Raw genomic sequence first — 19,164 nt, 5'->3', positions numbered from 1 at the left:
TCTAATCCTAAATCCTCTTCATTTCTATCAATCTTTTGAATCCTCTCTATTTAAATCTAACTAAACATGTTTCAGTACAGTTATTTAATTGATTGGGTCTACTATACATCATTAAATTTGTATTTTTGTACAATCTTCCAACATAAATTGTTCCAACAGACTTATATTTTGGTAGTTGGTCAAGGATGTCCCTAGCCATGTCAGGTGTTGAGAAAACATTTTCTCTGATTTTCTTACAGCAAAATCTTTCATCTGGACATCTCTCCAAATCAGCCAAATAATTTGTTGCAAAAAGTATCTGGTGAAGAGAGAATCTGTAGCAGTTGAAGCATAATAATTGAGCAAGAAGTGTTAACTAGAAGATTCAACACTTCTTGTTGTAAATATATCTTGACATAAATAAATATGGACTAAAACCAACTACAAATTAAAAAATTGGCACAAGAAGAAATAGACTTATACAACACATCATAAGCAACATGATAAACACCATATCAGGATCGGATAGCTGTCCACACCCAACCTCCAACCGCAAAAAATAAGCTGCACTTTCCAAAGGCCATGCGACCCTCTGGGGTGGAAAGAAGCAGGCCAACACAAGTTGACAGGAAAAGCATTGAGGGCATAGTCTGGAGATATGTGAATGTGACTTTCTTTGCTACTCCTGGGAATTTTCCTGTGTTAGGCAATCTGTCATCATCGGAGTAAAAGTCTGTCATCATTCTGCAAAGAAGAGAGAAAAAAAAAAATTGTTAACAAGAAGAATCACCTTTTCCAATCAAAAGACTTTTACTTCATCATAATTCATAGTCAAATGTACAGATTGACATGGCTATACAGTAAATGTGTTTACACAATTTTGGAATGCCTTATGTGTGAGTTCATACATAGATACATATGCTTTCAAAGTACTTGTTGTGTTTTGTTTGCCAGGCATCCAAACAACCCACAACTGTATCCCTGTGTCATTAATAAAAATCAATATGCACAATAGCTGCAATTGAAAACAGTTTGAATTAATCTTTTTGATTTCCTTCACTAATGAGACTTTAGGAGAGGGTTACAACACCAAAAACCATACTAAAAGTTCATCATTATCCCCCTAACAATAGACTGTTGACACAAGACTGATTCATACACATACTATAGTGATAACCACTTCAAAATAGGTATACCAACCAATGGATCAATTTCCTTATAGATATCTTTGACTTGGGCATTATTTTAACCAAAATCACAAATTCCAAGCAATCATACAAAGAGTTTGAGCAAACACTAAAGAAAACAAGAACCAGATGATGTACTTTGCCAACTTGTGTAGAATCCCTAAGTCCCTATCTAGATTGTTCAAGGCAGGATGACACATACTTGTCCTTTTTCTCATAGAGCTTGTGCAACCAGAGTTGGAGTTTATCTTCTTCCTTGGGAATCTCTTCCATTGGAATCCGCTCCAGGTTCAGGTGTAGTTTGGATACCTTACCCATTAGGAAATCTAGGGAGAGCCATTGACACTCATTATCAAATATTTATTGTTTATATCAACAGAGTACAAACACAGGTCTTAGAAGTTTTTAATTTTGCAAGCCTTTCAGAAAAGTTTAATATTCATTAAAGATAGAAACTTTTTTATAACATAACTAAAAAAAGTAACATTTTCTTAGGTTTTAATGTCAAAATGCAGATAGACAAACTAAAATAGTGGTAGTCATTTTGATATGCCATTGTAATTCATGATGCAACATCTCTGTCCATAATGGATTTCTGATTGGCACAGACAATGAAAATCTCTCCAGGATATATTACATTTAGGACATATATACACAAATATTACATGGGTTAATTCACTTGATAACAGACAAACACATTCAAGCTTACCACAATTTAACTTTGTGTGGTTTTACTGAATACTGTATATACATTTTGAATATTTTTTCAAAGAAATTGTCAAAACATGAAAAGAATTAACAATGGCTACAAAATGCTTTATAAACAAATAATTCTTGTAATTAGACTCACAGCTATGAAAAATATATCATCATTGCTACTTGTCTTAATGATTCACTAACCAGTCATAGGTGGTGCTACTTTGCGTACGCCAGAACTGTCTTTGGTATCACTATAGGCGATAGTGACGTCATATACAACATCCACATGACCAGCCAGCTGTTCTATACATGTGTGTACAGCTTTAGTACGGGGTGACAACACCTGCTGTAATTCCTTCAGTCCTATTAAAAGCAGACAACGTCATCTTTTAGTACCAGGTTAATTATAAACAATCATGAATTTTGAACAATCCCAAGAAAAATTCTACAGTAGGCAATTTCTTCAGTTGGAGTTATCTCCTCTTAAATGTTTCAACAATTCTTTTTTAATTACTTTTATTTTTATTTTAAAGAAATATCATATTTTTTCAACTGCAACTTGATATTTCAAGAAGTAGACATGTTGCGGAATTTTTTCTGAGAATAAACCCATGTCTGGTGATAAGCCTACTCATATTCTGACATGTTGTTCTGTATAAGTCATATGCTGCATGCAATTTATTGTATTGTAGATCAGGCATCTTTCTGAATAGTTCATAGAGAAAATGGCATTGCTATGCCATTGTAAATACAAATAATCATAATCAAGAAAATGTGATATTAACTGGAATATGACATTAACTGACGTGACATTAAGTGGGTTCTACTGTATCTAAAATTGTGTCATGTGGGCTAAGATTATGACTTTCAATTTAATTTTACAATGAACCAATTTTAAATGTTAAAGAAACCACATTTCACTTTCAGTCACTGCCATACCTTGATCTCTAGCAAATGCTTTACTCCTCTCTATTACACTGGGAAGATCAGGATTGTATCTCGTTCCCTCAGGAAATATAACTAACCATATCTAAACATAGAAAATCAGTGGAGAATATAACCAGTTTTGTCACATAATATTTTTATCATCAATATATTATTCAAAGATACAGGTTTTATAATTTAGGTATAAACACTGAAATTCTATATATGTGTGACATTTCTGTGATTAGCATGGGTATCCACATATGTATTTCATCAGAGATATGGCCAGTAAGTATAGTTTTTTAGTTCTGAAAATGCACTGCATGACAATAAAACTGATAAGATGCTTCTGTTTGCAACAATATACCACTCAGCTAGGTGGAGCTTCACTTTAGCTTCATTGGTTCAATGAAATTCCTGATGGAGGCATTGAAATAAATAATGATCTTTTACAATCACTATCAAAGTGGCATCAAGATAGGGTCCTGCAGAGAATTAATAATTTTGGAATACATAGCCTTGTCCTATAAGTATTGAAGTTTCCCATGAAAAAAAACCTGGTTAAGAACTTTGTTTGAGGGAACCCTAATTAATTCTAGCCACGATATCTATGAACCACTGAGCTAGAGGGGAATTGCTCTTTATGTAGCTCTGTTGGTTTAGTGTAAGTCTAGTACATAAACAACAGGTCCTCGATTCAACTCCTGGGAGAAGCCAATATTGGATCATGTGACTAGTTTCAAATTTAAAGAGAGAAAAACGAGAGAGCAGATTGAAAGTGCAATCAATGGTGTTTTATTGAACTAGACTGCTTATGAACTTGTGATTTTTCCATTATAAGAAACAGACTACAGTAGAAATTGATCTACAACAATGGAAAGTTAGATTTCTGTACAGATGACTGGTCCACAAGCACATGTCAGCTCACAAAATGGTAAATTAAATATTCAAACAGAAAGGGCTGTCTGGTACAAATGTAAAACCAGGTGAGGAAAACAAGCTGGTAGAAAGACCACTGATATTTATGAAACTTGGAGCAATTTATTTACAGATAAATGGGTATGTTAATTAACAAAATGATGGTTGATTAATGTTTTCAATATTCGATATTACTGCCTGGACTGCTGTATTGGCGTATGGCAGAGGCCCAACATGGCAGACTGAGTCATGGATTGAAAACACTAATTCATAACCTAATAATATGATCACTTAAATCCCACAAAAGATATCAGAAACATCTAAGGGAAATAAATCTTCTCTTCTTCAAACTCCCCATATATTTTACACCAGCAAGGAAATGTTATTTCTGCTCAATTATCATTATAAATTTTTCCTTTTTTACTAAATATAAAATAATAAATCACCAAACTCTACTCAGAAAATTTATGTAACGTTAGTGGTTAAATTTTCATTATCTTGGAAAGAATTTAGTTATAATGAAGTGATTTCACCTCTGACCTCTTGCTATTACCTTGATGAACACGACATCTATACTTGTCCTACAGCATGTGACGCTTCTTCAACAAATCTTGTCTAGAGTAGTTATTATGTACATCATTCAAGTTGTGAAAATTCTTTTTGACCTTGAAACATCTCTAGCAACCTTGATGTTACAGATATGAATTTGGGGGCATTCTGCCTTGTTAAGAAGCTTCATCAAATAATGTGCAGGTAAACAGAGATTTAAGTTGAAAGATCAAAGTCACTTTGATTTTTTCACCTTTTTTTAAAAATGAAATTAACAATATTAATAAAGACCTTACCGGTTCTTTGTTAACTTTAATGACAGAAACATCTTTCTTTAATTTTTCTTTGTTGAATTTTCCTCCTCTTTTAATGTAGATACAACCATGCTAAAACAAAAACACATGCAGGCTATTTCCATGACTTTACAAATATAAAATAAAAGTTATATTTGACATAAAAATATGTCAAAGGTTTTTACTACCTGTAATCAAAGACCTTTAATGTTTATCATTAACCTTTCTCATATCATTTTTACTAATATTTAATATTTTCAATATAATCTAAAACTAAAAGAACAACTGATGAAAATACAGATTAAGTACTTCTGTTGACCTTGATCTGTTTCACTGTAAAATCTGGGACATCAAAACAGATGAAGTATATAATTAAAAAATCAGAACTATTTGCCTTTAGTAGCCAAAAATACCACACACACACATACAAAAAACACATTAGAATCTTCTGTCCCTCAAAATGATGAAATATATATTATTTTTCATGGTTTTGAAGTAATATCATTTATGCTTTGACATTTAATTTTACAATAACCGTGACAAAATCACATATAATAATTTATAACTTATTATCAATATTCTTGTCAAGCAGTATGTTTCAGAATAGCAAATCCTAGCTTACCAATAAACAGACTTTTAAATAATGAAAGTGTCATCTTACTTGTTTGAAATAGTGGCCATAAAAAGGTAAAAATTTAAGGCCATCCTTCAGAATATATCGGATATGTCCAAGGGAGCCTTGATGTACGGCTAGGAAGTTAGCAATCATCCAATCAACTGCAGGGAAAAAAAAATCAAGTTCTAGTTAAAAGAAAAAAAGTACCAACAGTATGCGAGAAAGGAATTTATTTCATGTATTGTGAGTGATTGTCTTCCTATATTTAATTATAATATTGGTAATCAATAAGGTATACAAGTATCAGTTTAGACAGGATGTCTGGATTCATTGTTAGTGTCAGATTACGTCAGAATACTTAGGACCAGATTAGAAAGAATGTCAGAATACACAAGTGTCAGATTAGACAGGATGTCTGGTTGATACACAAGACTTATTTATAGGAAATTGGAATAATTCATCGCTGTACAAGACTAGCTAATTACAAGATTACTATCTTACAACGACAGTTAAAACCAAAAGACTACACATTATTATGTAGGTCATAAGTCTTTACATTATCACAGATGAAGAAAAACTTGAATCTGAAAGAAAGACATCTCAATATGATGATCTCTTTGAAATTCACATCAAAAATATTTACCTGTGTTTTGATGATTGCAAAGATAAATCACATTTTCTTTCTTTTTGAAAATATCAGTATCGCCGTACGCCAATACCTGCAAAGTGAAAATTAAAAATATAAAGAACTGTTTTTTTGGTTCTCTGTCATCATTAAGATTCCAACTTAAACTCGAATTGTATACTAGAAACAAAACATTACAACTTTATATATAATTATTGTCAAGTTTAAGTTAAAACTAAAGAAAATGAGGTTACATAAATCAGGCTATATTTGTTTTAGTTGGTAGGACACACTTATCATATTTACGGGTCTCTTGACAGACGAGAGGCTTCAGGGAACTTGATTATTTCAATAACACTCTGTGGTGAATTGACGATTGGTGTATTTACCGAAATGAGGTAACTAACAGTATGTATCAGGCTAACGTTACATGCGGTCTATTTTTGGTTTTACTATAATTTAAAACAAGAATTTTGCGATCTTCCAACAACAACAAAATCATGTGGTTTGACATTTATACCTCAACCCCTGATACATGATAGAAAAAGAAGATTGTCATCCGTTGGTAAATGCTGTACAGAAAATCGTCACTCATTCGGTAGCATCGTCTAGGTAATATGCTTGTGACTAAACGTATCCCTCCCCATAGTCCAACGAAGAATGGGGCTGTTCCGACCATCACAGCGGCTGGAAGGGCCCATCTTACTGAGTGCAAGTAGACAACAACCGACAACATTCTGAAACCGGAAACATGTGCAAATTTAACGGAAGTATTCATTTGAGATAGTTGCGCATGTCATGACGTCATAATGAGGGCGGGATTTATGGAGTCCGCGACTGGGATGTCAACAACAGCCCAAGATATGCTACATCATTGACGAGACTTCGATGAAACAGATATGTAAGGCGCCTTCATAGCAGTGAGAGGTAAACGTTATATCTTGATATATGTTTAGCCGAATAAGAGTATTTTTCTAAATGTTTAGGTCATTAGAAAGCTGGAAAAATGATGTTGCTAAGGAGGTTACGCCCACTTATTATTTTTTTATTTGTCATTTGTCAATTAACGCAACGATTTCAATTGGTTTGTATATGATATTGAAATTTCCGTAAGAATGTTAAAATAAGTACGTACTTAAAATAAAATAAAATTGTAATTGGTTGCATCCTTTATTGTCAATTATAAATGACTAGACATAATTTGCTTGAAAATAATGATATATATACATGACAGAAAAATGATTTTAAGAAGGGGGTGAGGAGAGAAATAAAAAGAAAACAACAACAACAACAACAACAGATTGTAATAATAAATAATGATGACAATAATAATGATAAACCAGTGGCTGTTATATGTATAATAACATATACAGTAGTTTGGTATTATATATAGAAATGGACTTTAATTTGGTTCAGTTCAAAACGACATCTAACTGTGTTCTGAAATGATGTTTAGTTTGTTTGTAAAGTGCATACATATATCGTCCGAATGTTTCCGTTTAATTATGGGGAAGATGGGATCTCTTCTTCGGAAAGTGAAATTAAGGCTGTGCACACAACTGTTTCTCTCTGATTTATATCTGTTTTTCATGATATTATCTTCAGCAATATTTGTCACCATTTACGTTTATGTTGAGACTTTGTCCCTTGACAGAGACAAGCGAAAGTTCACCAGATGTCCTACCATTTTTTAGTTACGGGATTTCATTTGACACTACCAAACTAGTTTTGTAACAGACTTTTTTTCTGAAAAGCGTCAAAAATAAAGCTTTGTCGCATATTTAATTACTTTGGATAATTATCTCTCTGATTAACATCAGATCTGTGTTTTGTGATTTTATCTGTGGCAATATTTATTATCTTTTACGATTGTGTTGAGCTTCCGCTCAGGAAATGAATGTTATGAATTCATTAGTTCTGTGACCAACGGTAGTCAACAGGATGAATTGTCTTGATACCGTTTCATAGTTTTGGCTTTTCACTTGTCACCATCTAGACTTCATTTAGACAGTTTTGACTTGTGTATACTTTGATATACAGTACGCGTACCAATGAGAACTTCATTTCATGATGTAGTACATCATCCAGATTATAATAATTCCTTGAAGATCTGAAAAAACAGCAAAATTTCGTTATACTGCCATAATACTCGCTAAACAAAATGATGGTGTATTAAGGGGAAGGCAGTTTACATCGAGGAAGACACTCATAGAAGACACTGAAGTTTTATAAAAGGGGATAAGAAAACATTGAACTTTTTCGCACGTTGTTACTTTCTAAAGGAATAACTAACTGAACAGGTTACAAGATTGACTACAAAATACCGGGAAAATAATGAAACTAATCTAAATTTAAAATCGAAACAAGATGAAAATATGGAGACGCCCGATAAAAAAAAATCTTGGTAAATCCAAGTAGTAATGTCACATGCTCCGAAATGAGAGACCTTTTCGGTATCTAAAAAGGCTTTTGATTCAGTTTGGCATGAAGCGTTCATACATAAGCAGAGACAAATAGGATTAACTGTATCACTTCTGAAAGTCATCATCATCTGCCTATACAGATGTCAAAAGTTGTACCTTCCTTAATCAAGTCAGGTGATACTGGAACCATATACGATCCAGGGTAAGGGAATGGGGAGTGCTCTGGATTTTGTACGTATCATTTATAAATTATCTAGTACATTAATTGGAACAATTCAATTGTGGTGCTACTGCATATGACATAAGTAGCGGAAATCCAACTCCCGTACGTAATATGACGATTATCGCAACAAGCCCAAACGAGCTGCTAGAAATGTTGATTGTAGCAGCAAACTACAGAAATGAATGGAAATATATTTCAATTCATCTGTGTAGTTTGCAGCTACAAACAATATATACATATGATAATAGTAAATGTTCTATCGTTGTGTTCAGCAGTAAACGTAAATACAGTTCAGGGGTGAGGATAAATTGAAACATTTTACACACGTGATACGAACTTTACCACTGTAATAAATGTAAATAATTCGTAAAGTTATGTGTCTCACAATTGAGGAATAAAAAGATGATGAATGTTAACAAGAACCAAACCACCAGATTTACTAATGAGCATCAAACACGTCCAGTTTTACATCATCCGAGAAAATATAATATTTCTCAATCGAATTACACTGTCGGACATAGAGCTTTCCAATAGTCTACATTTATGAATCAGGCTGTGGTTTAAGTTTATCTAATAGCTGTCGATTCTTTTTGTGAAAATAATGATATTGTGATTAATATGGAAATCTTTGAATATCGAATCAATTCGTCATGTAAACACCTTAGGTTTAGGAACACATCAGAAATAGCATTGACAATCGAGAATAATATCATTAACTTTTATACTGCATGCTAATATCCGGATTCTGACACTTAATGTTTATTCGTGATATCAAAATTTATTCACTCGTCAAACTCAAAATATTTCTGCAGTGTCCAAGGTACGAAATGAAGCAGCAGAGGGAACGGAGCCATTCCAGGTCGAAGAAGGACCTACCGAAAGAGGAAAAGGGAGACGATGGCGCGATCGAGCTGCTCCGTCGCCTTGGCAACCAAAACCAAACATTGTTTAGAAGCAAAATGGTGCCGCTAACTTGATTTATTCAACAGTTTCATATTTCAACAGCTTTCTTTTCTTGCAAAATCTTTCTTAAAAAGATAAATATCCAATAACAGACTTCAGTTTTCGTACAAACTCTTTGCCTAACACCTCTTCTCCTCAAACATAAATACATGTATTGGTAAATACAAATGTTTCATTCATTTTAGAGAATATATATGGTACGTAAGTGACAAACTTGATTTCTAATCATAAAGAAATAATTTGATTGATGTTTGCCTTGTTTTGTTTGATGATAATATTTATTCATTTAACAAAGAGTCTAACGGAGACAGATGAAAACATAGAACCACGCCTTTCACACCTCGGCGTGGCAAACCCATATGTACCTTCAGAATCGGTCGAGATGTCATCGTCAGATAGTCCTCATAGTGAGTATAACACACATATTGCTATTAACACTATACTCACATAACCAAGTAAGCCAGAAATCGATGGCATGAATTTCTCTGACGAGTGAGTTATATTGTGAGTCATGTAGTGAGTGAGTGAGCAATGAGTGATTTTCAAAGTGAATGAAACATGTACTGACTGTATGGTGAGTCAGTGATCAATGAGTTATTTTCTTTGACGAATGAGTCATGTATAGACTGTGGTGAGTCAGTGATCAGTGAGTGATTTTCTTTGACGAAGGAAACATGTATTGACTGTGTGGTGAGTCAGTGATTAATGAGTTATTTTCTTTGACGAATGAGTCATGTATAGACAGCATGGTGAGTGAGTGATTTTATAGTAAATGAGTTATGTAGTGAGTGAGTGATTGGTGTGAATTTCTATGACGGATAAAATATGTGCTGAGTCATGTAGATGAGAGATGTTCTATTGCGAGTGATTTTTTGAGTACTTTAGTCCTGTAATGAGTGAATTTGTATAAAGAGCGGTTGAACTGGTAAGAGCGTGTGAGTAACATGTGAGTAAAGATTTATGTCGAGTGAATTTATGAATGAATGAATGTATAACGTGCAATGAATGAGTTATACTGTCTAGTGTGTAAGTGATTTATAAATGAGTGAACCATCAAGTAAGTGAGTGAGCGATTGAATGTATGTTTGAACGAGTTAATGAGTTACAATGTAATGAGCAATACTTCCCGCCCTCACTTAGTGAATAAGTTAGTAAAAAAGACAAAGGCGACTAAATGTCTTTATTTATATAACTACGTTTAACAAAAGTTAACAAAAGCAAAACAAAAAAGAAATTATTTTGCCTTATATTGCATCTGCCAGTTCAGAATGTAGTTAAAATATTTTTGTCAAAACCTTGTTCTTGGAGTTTCTAGAAGTGACGTTAGATAATTGGCTGACGAATATCTCTGTACATAAATGTGTATAATGCTGTTCAACAGTCTCTGGATCAACTCAAGTGATGCCGGATTGGTACGAAGACCTCACAGATGATCACACGTCCGCCTTCAAGGAAGTAAGTCAATGATCTGGTCATAAACATATCACTTTTCTTTACGTGGCTTCAACGTAAATCGTTGTGATGACTCTTCTAGAAAATGTACACAAAAAGACTTATGGACATTCTAGACGGTGACATAAAAGAGTTGTGTATGCTATTACAAAGTTTTATGAAAAATGAAAAAAGAGAGAGAAAGAAATCACCAAAACTCAAATTTAATAAAACTAGGGCAAAACATCTATTTTTGGAAAAGTACAAGGATAATAAGACCAGGTGTTCCGGAAGTATTTTCTGTTTCATCGTCGATTCCCTCATGTAAATCCTGGCCAATCCAAGTAAGTGATGTCACATTCCGAAATGAGATCTAGGTATACAACAACGGAACCACTAGACATACTATAACAAGCATCAAACATACCAAACTCCATATCTTACAAGGAAATAAAATATAAAGATTGATTTTCCTTCTCACACAATAATGCAACAAAGAAGTGTGAAGCATGGGATTGAAATAAAGCAAACACATAATTGTTTCTTCCAGCTGTTCGATATACTAGACTCTTCCAATACGGGCCTGTTGAACGCTGATAGTCTGTATGAGGGCTTGAAACGGGTGGACAGTGATATCACCAAAGAAGAAGTTGAAAATGTTTTGAAGAAGCTCGACAAAGATGGCAATGGCGAGATCGATTTTGACGAATTCCTGTTTCATATGACGCAGGGTGGAGGTGAGAGTGATGAGGGTAAGTAATATACATTTCTTTGATAAAATCGTTAATTATTTACTAAGATTAGTACAATCAATATCACCCCTCAAAGATAAGTTAGATTTTTTCATTGTAACTGCGTATTTAGTAATATATAAGGACAGTTTTTTCGCACATTTTGCCCGACACCTAATTCCTATTGAACCAGGATATAATTCAATGTGATATAGTTTGAAACGAAGAAAAGCATTGTATTTTTTCTTTCTTAAAGAAAAACATCTTCAACATTAGAAAGTTTAATAATCGAGTCTAGATAGGAACATCCCTCTTGTGTGTGTGTTTGATTTAATGTTTGGTTAATTCCGATAGCAATATACGTATTGCCGTTTATATGTTTCATTTCCTTCTCAATCGGTTTGTATTGGAATCAAAATTTGACCACCTGGTATATTCTTGTTGATCTTTATTTAGAAAGTGACAAGAAGAGAGGAAGGAATTTCTCAAAAAGGCAAAGATTATTTTACACCGCTATAACCGAGTTCTCTTTGAAGACAACATTGGGAGAAATTGAGAGATCCTACTTGGCTCGAATGCGCCAGGCGCCCCATGTTCTTAGTCATTATACTGCGGGAGTGCGCCTTATCGGCTTAACAGATCGTCAGCTCCAACGTCAGTTCAAAAAGATGCAGAAAACTGCCAGGAACAACGACTCGCCTTATGCTAAACCACTGCCCTTCGTGTCACAGAGTGGTGCGGTGAAACCAAAGAGTATTAGAAAGCAGGTTTGTATACTTCATTTTTCGCTATATATTATCAGGTCGCATTATTTCACCGGTAACTTATCCGTGTACGCTGACTGTATACCTACAATGTATAAATGTGCCTTAATCTGACAATGTATCTGTTCATCATTTGGTCTTATTTTTTTCTTAGCAACAATAACTGTAAATGTAATTGATAAATAAAAAGGGAAAAGTGACTCAAACATTAAAGTCGAAAACGATGTCACTGTTTGAAAATAAAAGCACATGTCATCTGCTCCGTCTCCTTATTTCCCGGAATAACAATTCGGACTAACAAAGTTTACAAATAGCTGTTCATCCACAAAACTTCACATCTTAACATGTACACACAGTCCAGTATTTGAATAGGTGTTTTAATTCGCATTTAAATGAAGAAAATACTAGTATTTCTATCAAATTCCCCAGGTCGGAAGGAAAGAAATAAGCCAATACAAGCTAGCAGCGGATCGGAGGCATTCCCCACTACAACGAAAAAAGACCCGGATGTCTGCCAAGGTTTTAGCATTAGCCGAAACTGACGTCAAGCCACAAATTGTGATCGATGCTATCAATTCTGATCACAAGGTCACCAAAGAAGTGCAAGCAACCATCAATGTACGTACATTGTATGTAACATCTCACGATGATTAATGCTTTAATTATGGTTTTTATGTCGTTAGAATTTTGTAATACCATTTTCTTTGTAATATAGAACACAAGTTGGTTAGTAAGCAACCAATATATACCCGCGGAAAAATGAAACTGAAGTTTATTTTACATAATTCATTGATGATTAGTCCATTGTTTGGGTTTCTTGATTATTTCATCATTACTGAAACATTTTGATGATTTGTGCTGTCCTTTCACAGACGACGTTTTCACAAATAGCGTTAAAACAAGGGTACCCTACGGTTTCCTTATCAAAATCAGTAGCGTGAGTGCTTACCTCTGGCTTCAGTCGCTGCTCTTACTCTCCTTAACATAGGCAACATCAAGGTGTTTATTGACTTTGATATATATCATTCCGCTCCTGAATAAGGGCTTGCGTGAGTTGAGCGACATTATATAGGACGTTAACGGGCTTCCTTATCCTCTTGTCCAGTTCATCCCACAAATGTTCGATTGGGGACAAATCTGGACTGTCTAGTGGCCATCCAGAACTTTGTTGTTATTGAGCCAGAGAGTCCCGACAAACCCTAGCACCACGGGGTCGATAGATTAGGTTCTTGTGCAAACAGTCACTCATTCAACGTTGGCGTCGCCTTCGCGTGAGTGGCGGACCAACATAGTGACGTCGTGGCCTTAAATGGATCTCCCACAACCGATTCCTAACCGCTCTTGGACACACAAGCTGACCTTGAGTGCCGACAACTTGGCGTGCCGTCTCCGTCGCCGTCTGAAATCGGTTGCGGAGGTACGAGAGACGTATGACGTTTCAATCACGGCATTTCGCTCTACAATCGCTTCGAAAAGAAATGTTGTGTAACCGATCTGTACTGTTCCAATGTTCGATTTGTAATGATTTACCAGCACATATAGTGCAGGAGTATCTCCGAATGCACGCTCTCTTAAAAACTCTGCTGAAAGCATGCAGTGTCGAGCGGGGTTACAGTCGGCTGAATTTTAGCCGAAAAAACACTTTTTCAGTTCACGGATATAGCTCAATGTCAAATCAAATTTAATTTCGATCACATATCTTAAAGTCTACAAAACCAAACTTTCGTTTCTTTTTTCAACTAATATGTATACTTTCAAAAAGTTTTTAACACTTCATGATTGGCTGAAATTGTGTCACACGATTTCTTGTGACATATGATAGACAGTTAAAAAGGCACTGGTAATAATAGCTGTTGAACTTTACATGTTGGCATAGCAATGTTTGAAAGGTTATTTAATAAAAAAAAAAAACGCACCTATCTAATAAAATGACAAGTTTTGAAATAAGATTCTAAATTCCTCCGCTTTGAACTTTTGTTTCAGGAATCCCTGAAGATGTGGGATAAAAGAAGCAGCATTGTCTCCAGATTGCCCGGAAGTCATCTAATAGCTAATCTAAGGGCAAAAATAAGTAAGCTAAGTGCCCCATTGTAATCTTTTCTAGATTTGGAAACATTTGTCATTCCAACGTTTTTATTACACACATTTCCGCTGCTCTCACCAAACCATCCCAACAACATTTACATTGCATTTGTCACTCTGACTGAAAACATTTCCCCTTCTATATATTCATTCATCTATCTCTATCGTCTTGACAGTCTTGTCATTTAGTAGAAATATATGTCGAGTGCATTTTATTGCTGCTACTAAAATGTAAAAGTTTCACTTGTTTGCCGTAATGCCTCTTTAACGTATTTGCCATCTAATAAAATACGCTCTTGTCTTTAGTCTCTGACCCATTATGTTGTACATGTTTCAAAAAGGCTTGGCATAGAGTTTATGTCCTTCAATGTGTCACACTCTCTTGGGTTGATGGTAAGATGCTACAGTGTCCATTTCCAATGAACTTGAATATAAACATTGACATGAAAAATATCTATTTACACCGTTTTAAAGAGTGCACCGTACTCATAACGTATTTGAAGAGGATCACATACTTATCCATACAATTGACGTCTGTTGCTATATCAATTCAAAATTTGAAAAAAAATGTTCCGATTTGTTAAAGTTCCCATTGGCTACGACGACGTCAATTCTCCAGAAATCATTACACAGAGGGAAATGTATGTATCTTTATGAAATTTCTATTAGAGTGGTAGGACATGAGCAGTCCCAACTTTTTGACACATGACAAGTTTGTTAGTACGCTTAGTTAGTAACCGTTTTGAATGTTGATATGAATGATTTCGTTTCATGATAAGAAAATCATATTTATATTATTTTCACAATGTTTTACTTATCAGAAATTATACTACTTCCGTTATAATTACAGTATATTGCTTTTGATATTTAACGTATTATATCTGATGTTCACTTACGCTATAAGGTTGTTGATCAAAGTGAAAACACATCCAGTTATCTTAGCCCACGAAGAACGCCTTCCTTTTTCTGATGTGTCCATGTTTCTTCAATCTCTGTAAAGATATTAATTACCAAATCATTTATGATAAGCATGTTGCACTTTAACCAACTTTTACCACCAAATGACCATATATGGGAGGAAGGAGCACAAAATTAATAAACTCCGAAATAGATCGATTGCATGCTTCTTTACTGCTATCTACAACATGTCAAAATTTGCAGTATTATTATCTTGTGATGTCTTCGGGCCGTAAAATATTTTCATTTCCTTCCAAGTATTGTGAGCTATATCACAAAAGTTGTAAGTGTTATCAATGTTGTCTTAACTTTTGATTTATTGATTCTTTCTTATCGTGTGGTTCAGTTCAAAATGATATGATTTATAATCGTAATAAAAGAAACAAGGTTCTGAAATTGGTATTAAGATCATCTTATACGAGTTTCATTTTCACACGGAATTCTTTCAATAAGTTATTATATTTTTTAATTGTTTCATTAAGCGCGGTGCAATGAAAAAGTCCTGATGTATTTCATAATGATCCAGTTTATCACTAGAGCTGAGATACATTTTTAGCTATACATTATATCAGCATTACAGTATTAATATCAATATTAAATCTAAAATGGCGATACTCTCTCTCAATAAATCTTTATAAGTGACATAACAACAAAAATAAAGAAATGACAAAGCAGTTGAAACAATATGAACCCTCAGCTAATCAGAGCTCTTCTAGGTTTTAGTACACTGCATGCGTTTGGTCACAACACAATTCATGTAATGTGTTTTATTTCATTGATAAAATGGATACAAATATGAGTAATTTCATCATGTGACTTCAAACATAAATCTAAATTTTAAAAGTTAATATTTGTCAACTTAAGATTACCACCAATACAGTAGAACCATACATATTTCAACTTATTTTGTTGTTGTTGTTGTCGTCTTTTTTAAACAATAACCGAATATACAATGCATCTCTTATTGCCAGGAACAAATCTCATCCAACTGGACAGAACCACTGAGGAACCCGAACTAGAAGAGCAACCGAAACAAAGTATTGCAATCGATGAAAAAGGTATATCAACATTTTCTTTTCTCTTGTTCATTTAATACAAAACCTTTTGTCTAGAGAAATTTTACGCTCATTTATCTATTTGTACTTGTATACATTTTTTTCATACAATGTTCAATTAATTCAAATTATGATTTCTGATGTGCTATAACCAGTATTCATTTTAAATGATCCATGTTAGAATTATGATTAAAAAACGATTGTACAAAAGAAGCTTTAATGAACAGCAACTGATGGCGTAAATTTGGAGGTGACTAAAGAAAATTGTAAAGGGATTGAAAGACATGTCAAAATCCAGGTCGGGAATAGCACTGGATTCCTTTTTTCATCGAGAAACGTTATGAATATCATTATTTTGTCTGAAAGGATCCATTTAAATTAAGTCTTTATCAGATTACATATTTATTGATTCAAATAGGAAAGTTGATTTTGTGTAAGCAGGTTAAGTTGGAAAAATAGTGTGTTTGATAATCATATTAACTAGGTGACCGAAGTTCCAGTTCCAGTCGTAGGATATCGGGTAATAGGGAAAAGGTGCCACTTCCGGTGTTAAAGATAAAATACCTAAAACACCGCCCAACTATTGACGATCTCCCGAATATACGGGAAAAGGTGAGTGATGGTGTTGATAAACATAAAAGAATTGAAATGTTCATATGAAGGATATCATCCATTGTCATAAGGTTTCGCCAGATTCTGATTTACGTGTTTTGGCATGAAGACGTATTCAAGTATCTGTCATATATACAAGAATTGTGTTGAGATAACTAAATGTGCAATTGTTGATGTGAATTTGCCTCAAAGTCTCTTTTATTTAAGTTCTTGACTAGTGCGGTTCATTTGTAGAGTAACTTTTTGCGTGAACTTTTTGGCTAGTACTACCGTAAATTGAAAATATATTTGCGTCTTATATTTCGAAAATATGATACATTATATACAGATGTTTTATCCATAAAAATATAATTATCAATTATAACAAAAACAACACGTATATAAGTAAAAATTTCTTAAAAAACGAATTAAAAAAAATATTTTGAAAAAGTAAAATGCAAAATCGAACAAATCGAACGAGATAAATATCTCTGTCGGGGGAACAATATATTTACATATAAATCTTAGTCTTGTTCTTTCCAACTAACTTTCTTCTTTCTGTCTTTTTCCTTATCCCATTGTCTACTTCAATCACAAAGGCAACCCAAGCAATCAACGACTACTATCAGAACATGAGGAAGGCAACTGTAAAGGATGCATATACAAATTGGGACAAATTATATGCCGATACTATCCGTCCTAAGAAACTCCTGGAAAACTTTAGGACAGTTTATCGTGCCTATTCGCCACATAAGGAAGAAGATGCTTTTGTAGTTTGTCCCTGGATGCCAGGTCCATATCGTCATTTCCGAACCATTTTGAGGAACCGGAACCAAGGTTCGCCCGATTTCCGGATGGAAAGAGTGTACAGGACTGGTATTGGTCCCGATCCGACAAACAAGCGTCCATTTAGTGTACTTTAGTTACAATGTAATAAGTACACTACATATTGTCTCATCGCGAATTCAACCAAAAATAAATTTTAAGAAGACTTCTCGATATAGTTGATTTGTTCAGTGACATGACAATACATGTCGTAGTTGATATTATATATGACGGCATTAAAACAGTTTAAAACATTAAGGAAAGTACTAGCAAATCGACGTATCATAATTCAAACTCAAATTCAAATAAAGGTCTGTATCGATCACCTTTTTATTTAAGTCAATAATGCAAAATTTTACATTTCTTTAGAAAGAAAATATTTCCCCTCATGAGCCTCACCCTTACAGATACAGCTTCGAATTCCCTAGGGATGGGTACAGCGATCAGTTTTAATCTCTTGATATTAAGTTATGGGATGATAATCTCAATGGCTTCAAAGTTATGATCTGTCCTTGGGTAAAACCAGGCCCTAGAACAAATTGTCAGTTATGCTTGTGTTTATCTCCTGATTCTCAGCAAGTTTAGTTATATAGTATCGATAACAACTGTTTCAAAGAACCAAAGATCCAATTGTTGACGGTGCAAAGCAATGATATGAAAATGAACTAAATCTACTTCGGAGCTAGATTTTCCCTGTTGGGTCCCGCCCATATTGCCCTATGGGTCCGAGACCCACAGTTTATACACAACTGATTTCCCTTCACCCAAACATGCTTCAGACTTATTTTTGGCAATATCCTGCGATTTTTGAAGAACAGAATAGATTTTAAATAAATTGAGGGATTTTCACTATTAGGTCCGCCCCTTTAGCTCAAGGGGGTCGAGACCCATGATTAATACATAACTGATTTTCCTTTATCCAAATATGCTTCAGACCAAATATGGATAATATCCAGCAATACCTGAAATAATAAGAAATTAAGAAATTCATAGATTTTCCCTGTTAGGCCCAGTCTCTCTTGGGGCCGAGACCCAAAATTTATATAAAAAAAAAACTTTTCCAAAGCATTGCTTCAGACAAGATAGATATTAAAGAAATTAATTTATTTTCTCTATTGAACCCTGACCCATCACACAAAATTGGTTCCTCTTGCCCCATGGATGCTTCAGTCTTTGATTAAAATCCGCTCAGTCGTTCATGAATAGTTGCAACATATGATAAAAACTGACAGACGCCGGACGCCGGAGGACGGACGCCGCGGTATCCCTATAACTCACTTGGCACTTCGGGCCAGATAAGCTAATAAAACCTGGGCAAAATATGTAAAA

The 19,164-nt window shown here is 34.3% G+C and overlaps 2 protein-coding genes across 2 annotated transcripts; one reads left to right on the top strand and one right to left on the bottom strand.

Moving 5' to 3' along the window:
- Positions 1–494: 494 nt before the first annotated feature.
- On the bottom strand, positions 495–6,526 carry LOC132556954 (1-acyl-sn-glycerol-3-phosphate acyltransferase epsilon-like). Its single transcript, XM_060221417.1, has 8 exons — positions 6,497–6,526; positions 5,809–5,884; positions 5,211–5,326; positions 4,553–4,642; positions 2,805–2,895; positions 2,067–2,228; positions 1,369–1,492; positions 495–723 (listed from the first exon to the last, which is right to left on the bottom strand). Exons 1-8 carry the CDS (start codon positions 6,524–6,526, stop codon positions 495–497), a joined length of 918 nt encoding a protein of 305 aa, XP_060077400.1.
- A 2,737-nt stretch (positions 6,527–9,263) lies between these two features.
- LOC132556953 (uncharacterized) lies at positions 9,264–17,933 on the top strand. The gene is made up of 10 exons (XM_060221416.1): positions 9,264–9,398; positions 9,695–9,806; positions 10,781–10,854; positions 11,381–11,582; positions 12,018–12,328; positions 12,755–12,943; positions 14,309–14,396; positions 16,336–16,422; positions 16,904–17,031; positions 17,610–17,933. Exons 1-10 carry the CDS (start codon positions 9,264–9,266, stop codon positions 17,931–17,933), a joined length of 1,650 nt encoding a protein of 549 aa, XP_060077399.1.
- The last annotated feature ends 1,231 nt before the right edge of the window (positions 17,934–19,164 follow it).

Source organism: Ylistrum balloti, unplaced genomic scaffold, assembly GCF_031769215.1.
Source record: "Ylistrum balloti isolate Yb309-2 unplaced genomic scaffold, AGI_CSIRO_Ybal_v1 Utg370612, whole genome shotgun sequence".
NCBI lineage: Eukaryota > Metazoa > Mollusca > Bivalvia > Pectinida > Pectinidae > Ylistrum > Ylistrum balloti.
Note: the sequence above shows the minus strand (reverse complement) of the source record. Positions and strands in the feature narration are given on the sequence as shown.

Excerpts from the sequence above, each read along its gene's own strand:
- LOC132556954 (XM_060221417.1), bottom strand. The coding sequence starts at position 6,526 with ATGTTGTCGGTTGTTGTCTACTTGCACTCA. Across the intron at positions 5,327-5,808 it reads TTGCAATCATCAAAACACAG|TTGATTGGATGATTGCTAAC; the intron begins GTAAATATTTTT and ends TTTTCCCTGCAG. Across the intron at positions 1,493-2,066 it reads AGTAGCACCACCTATGACTG|ATTTCCTAATGGGTAAGGTA; the intron begins GTTAGTGAATCA and ends GGCTCTCCCTAG.
- LOC132556953 (XM_060221416.1), top strand. The coding sequence starts at position 9,264 with ATGAAGCAGCAGAGGGAACGGAGCCATTCCAGGTCGAAGAAGGACCTA. Across the intron at positions 11,583-12,017 it reads TGGAGGTGAGAGTGATGAGG|AAAGTGACAAGAAGAGAGGA; the intron begins GTAAGTAATATA and ends ATCTTTATTTAG. Across the intron at positions 12,944-14,308 it reads AAGTGCAAGCAACCATCAAT|GAATCCCTGAAGATGTGGGA; the intron begins GTACGTACATTG and ends CTTTTGTTTCAG.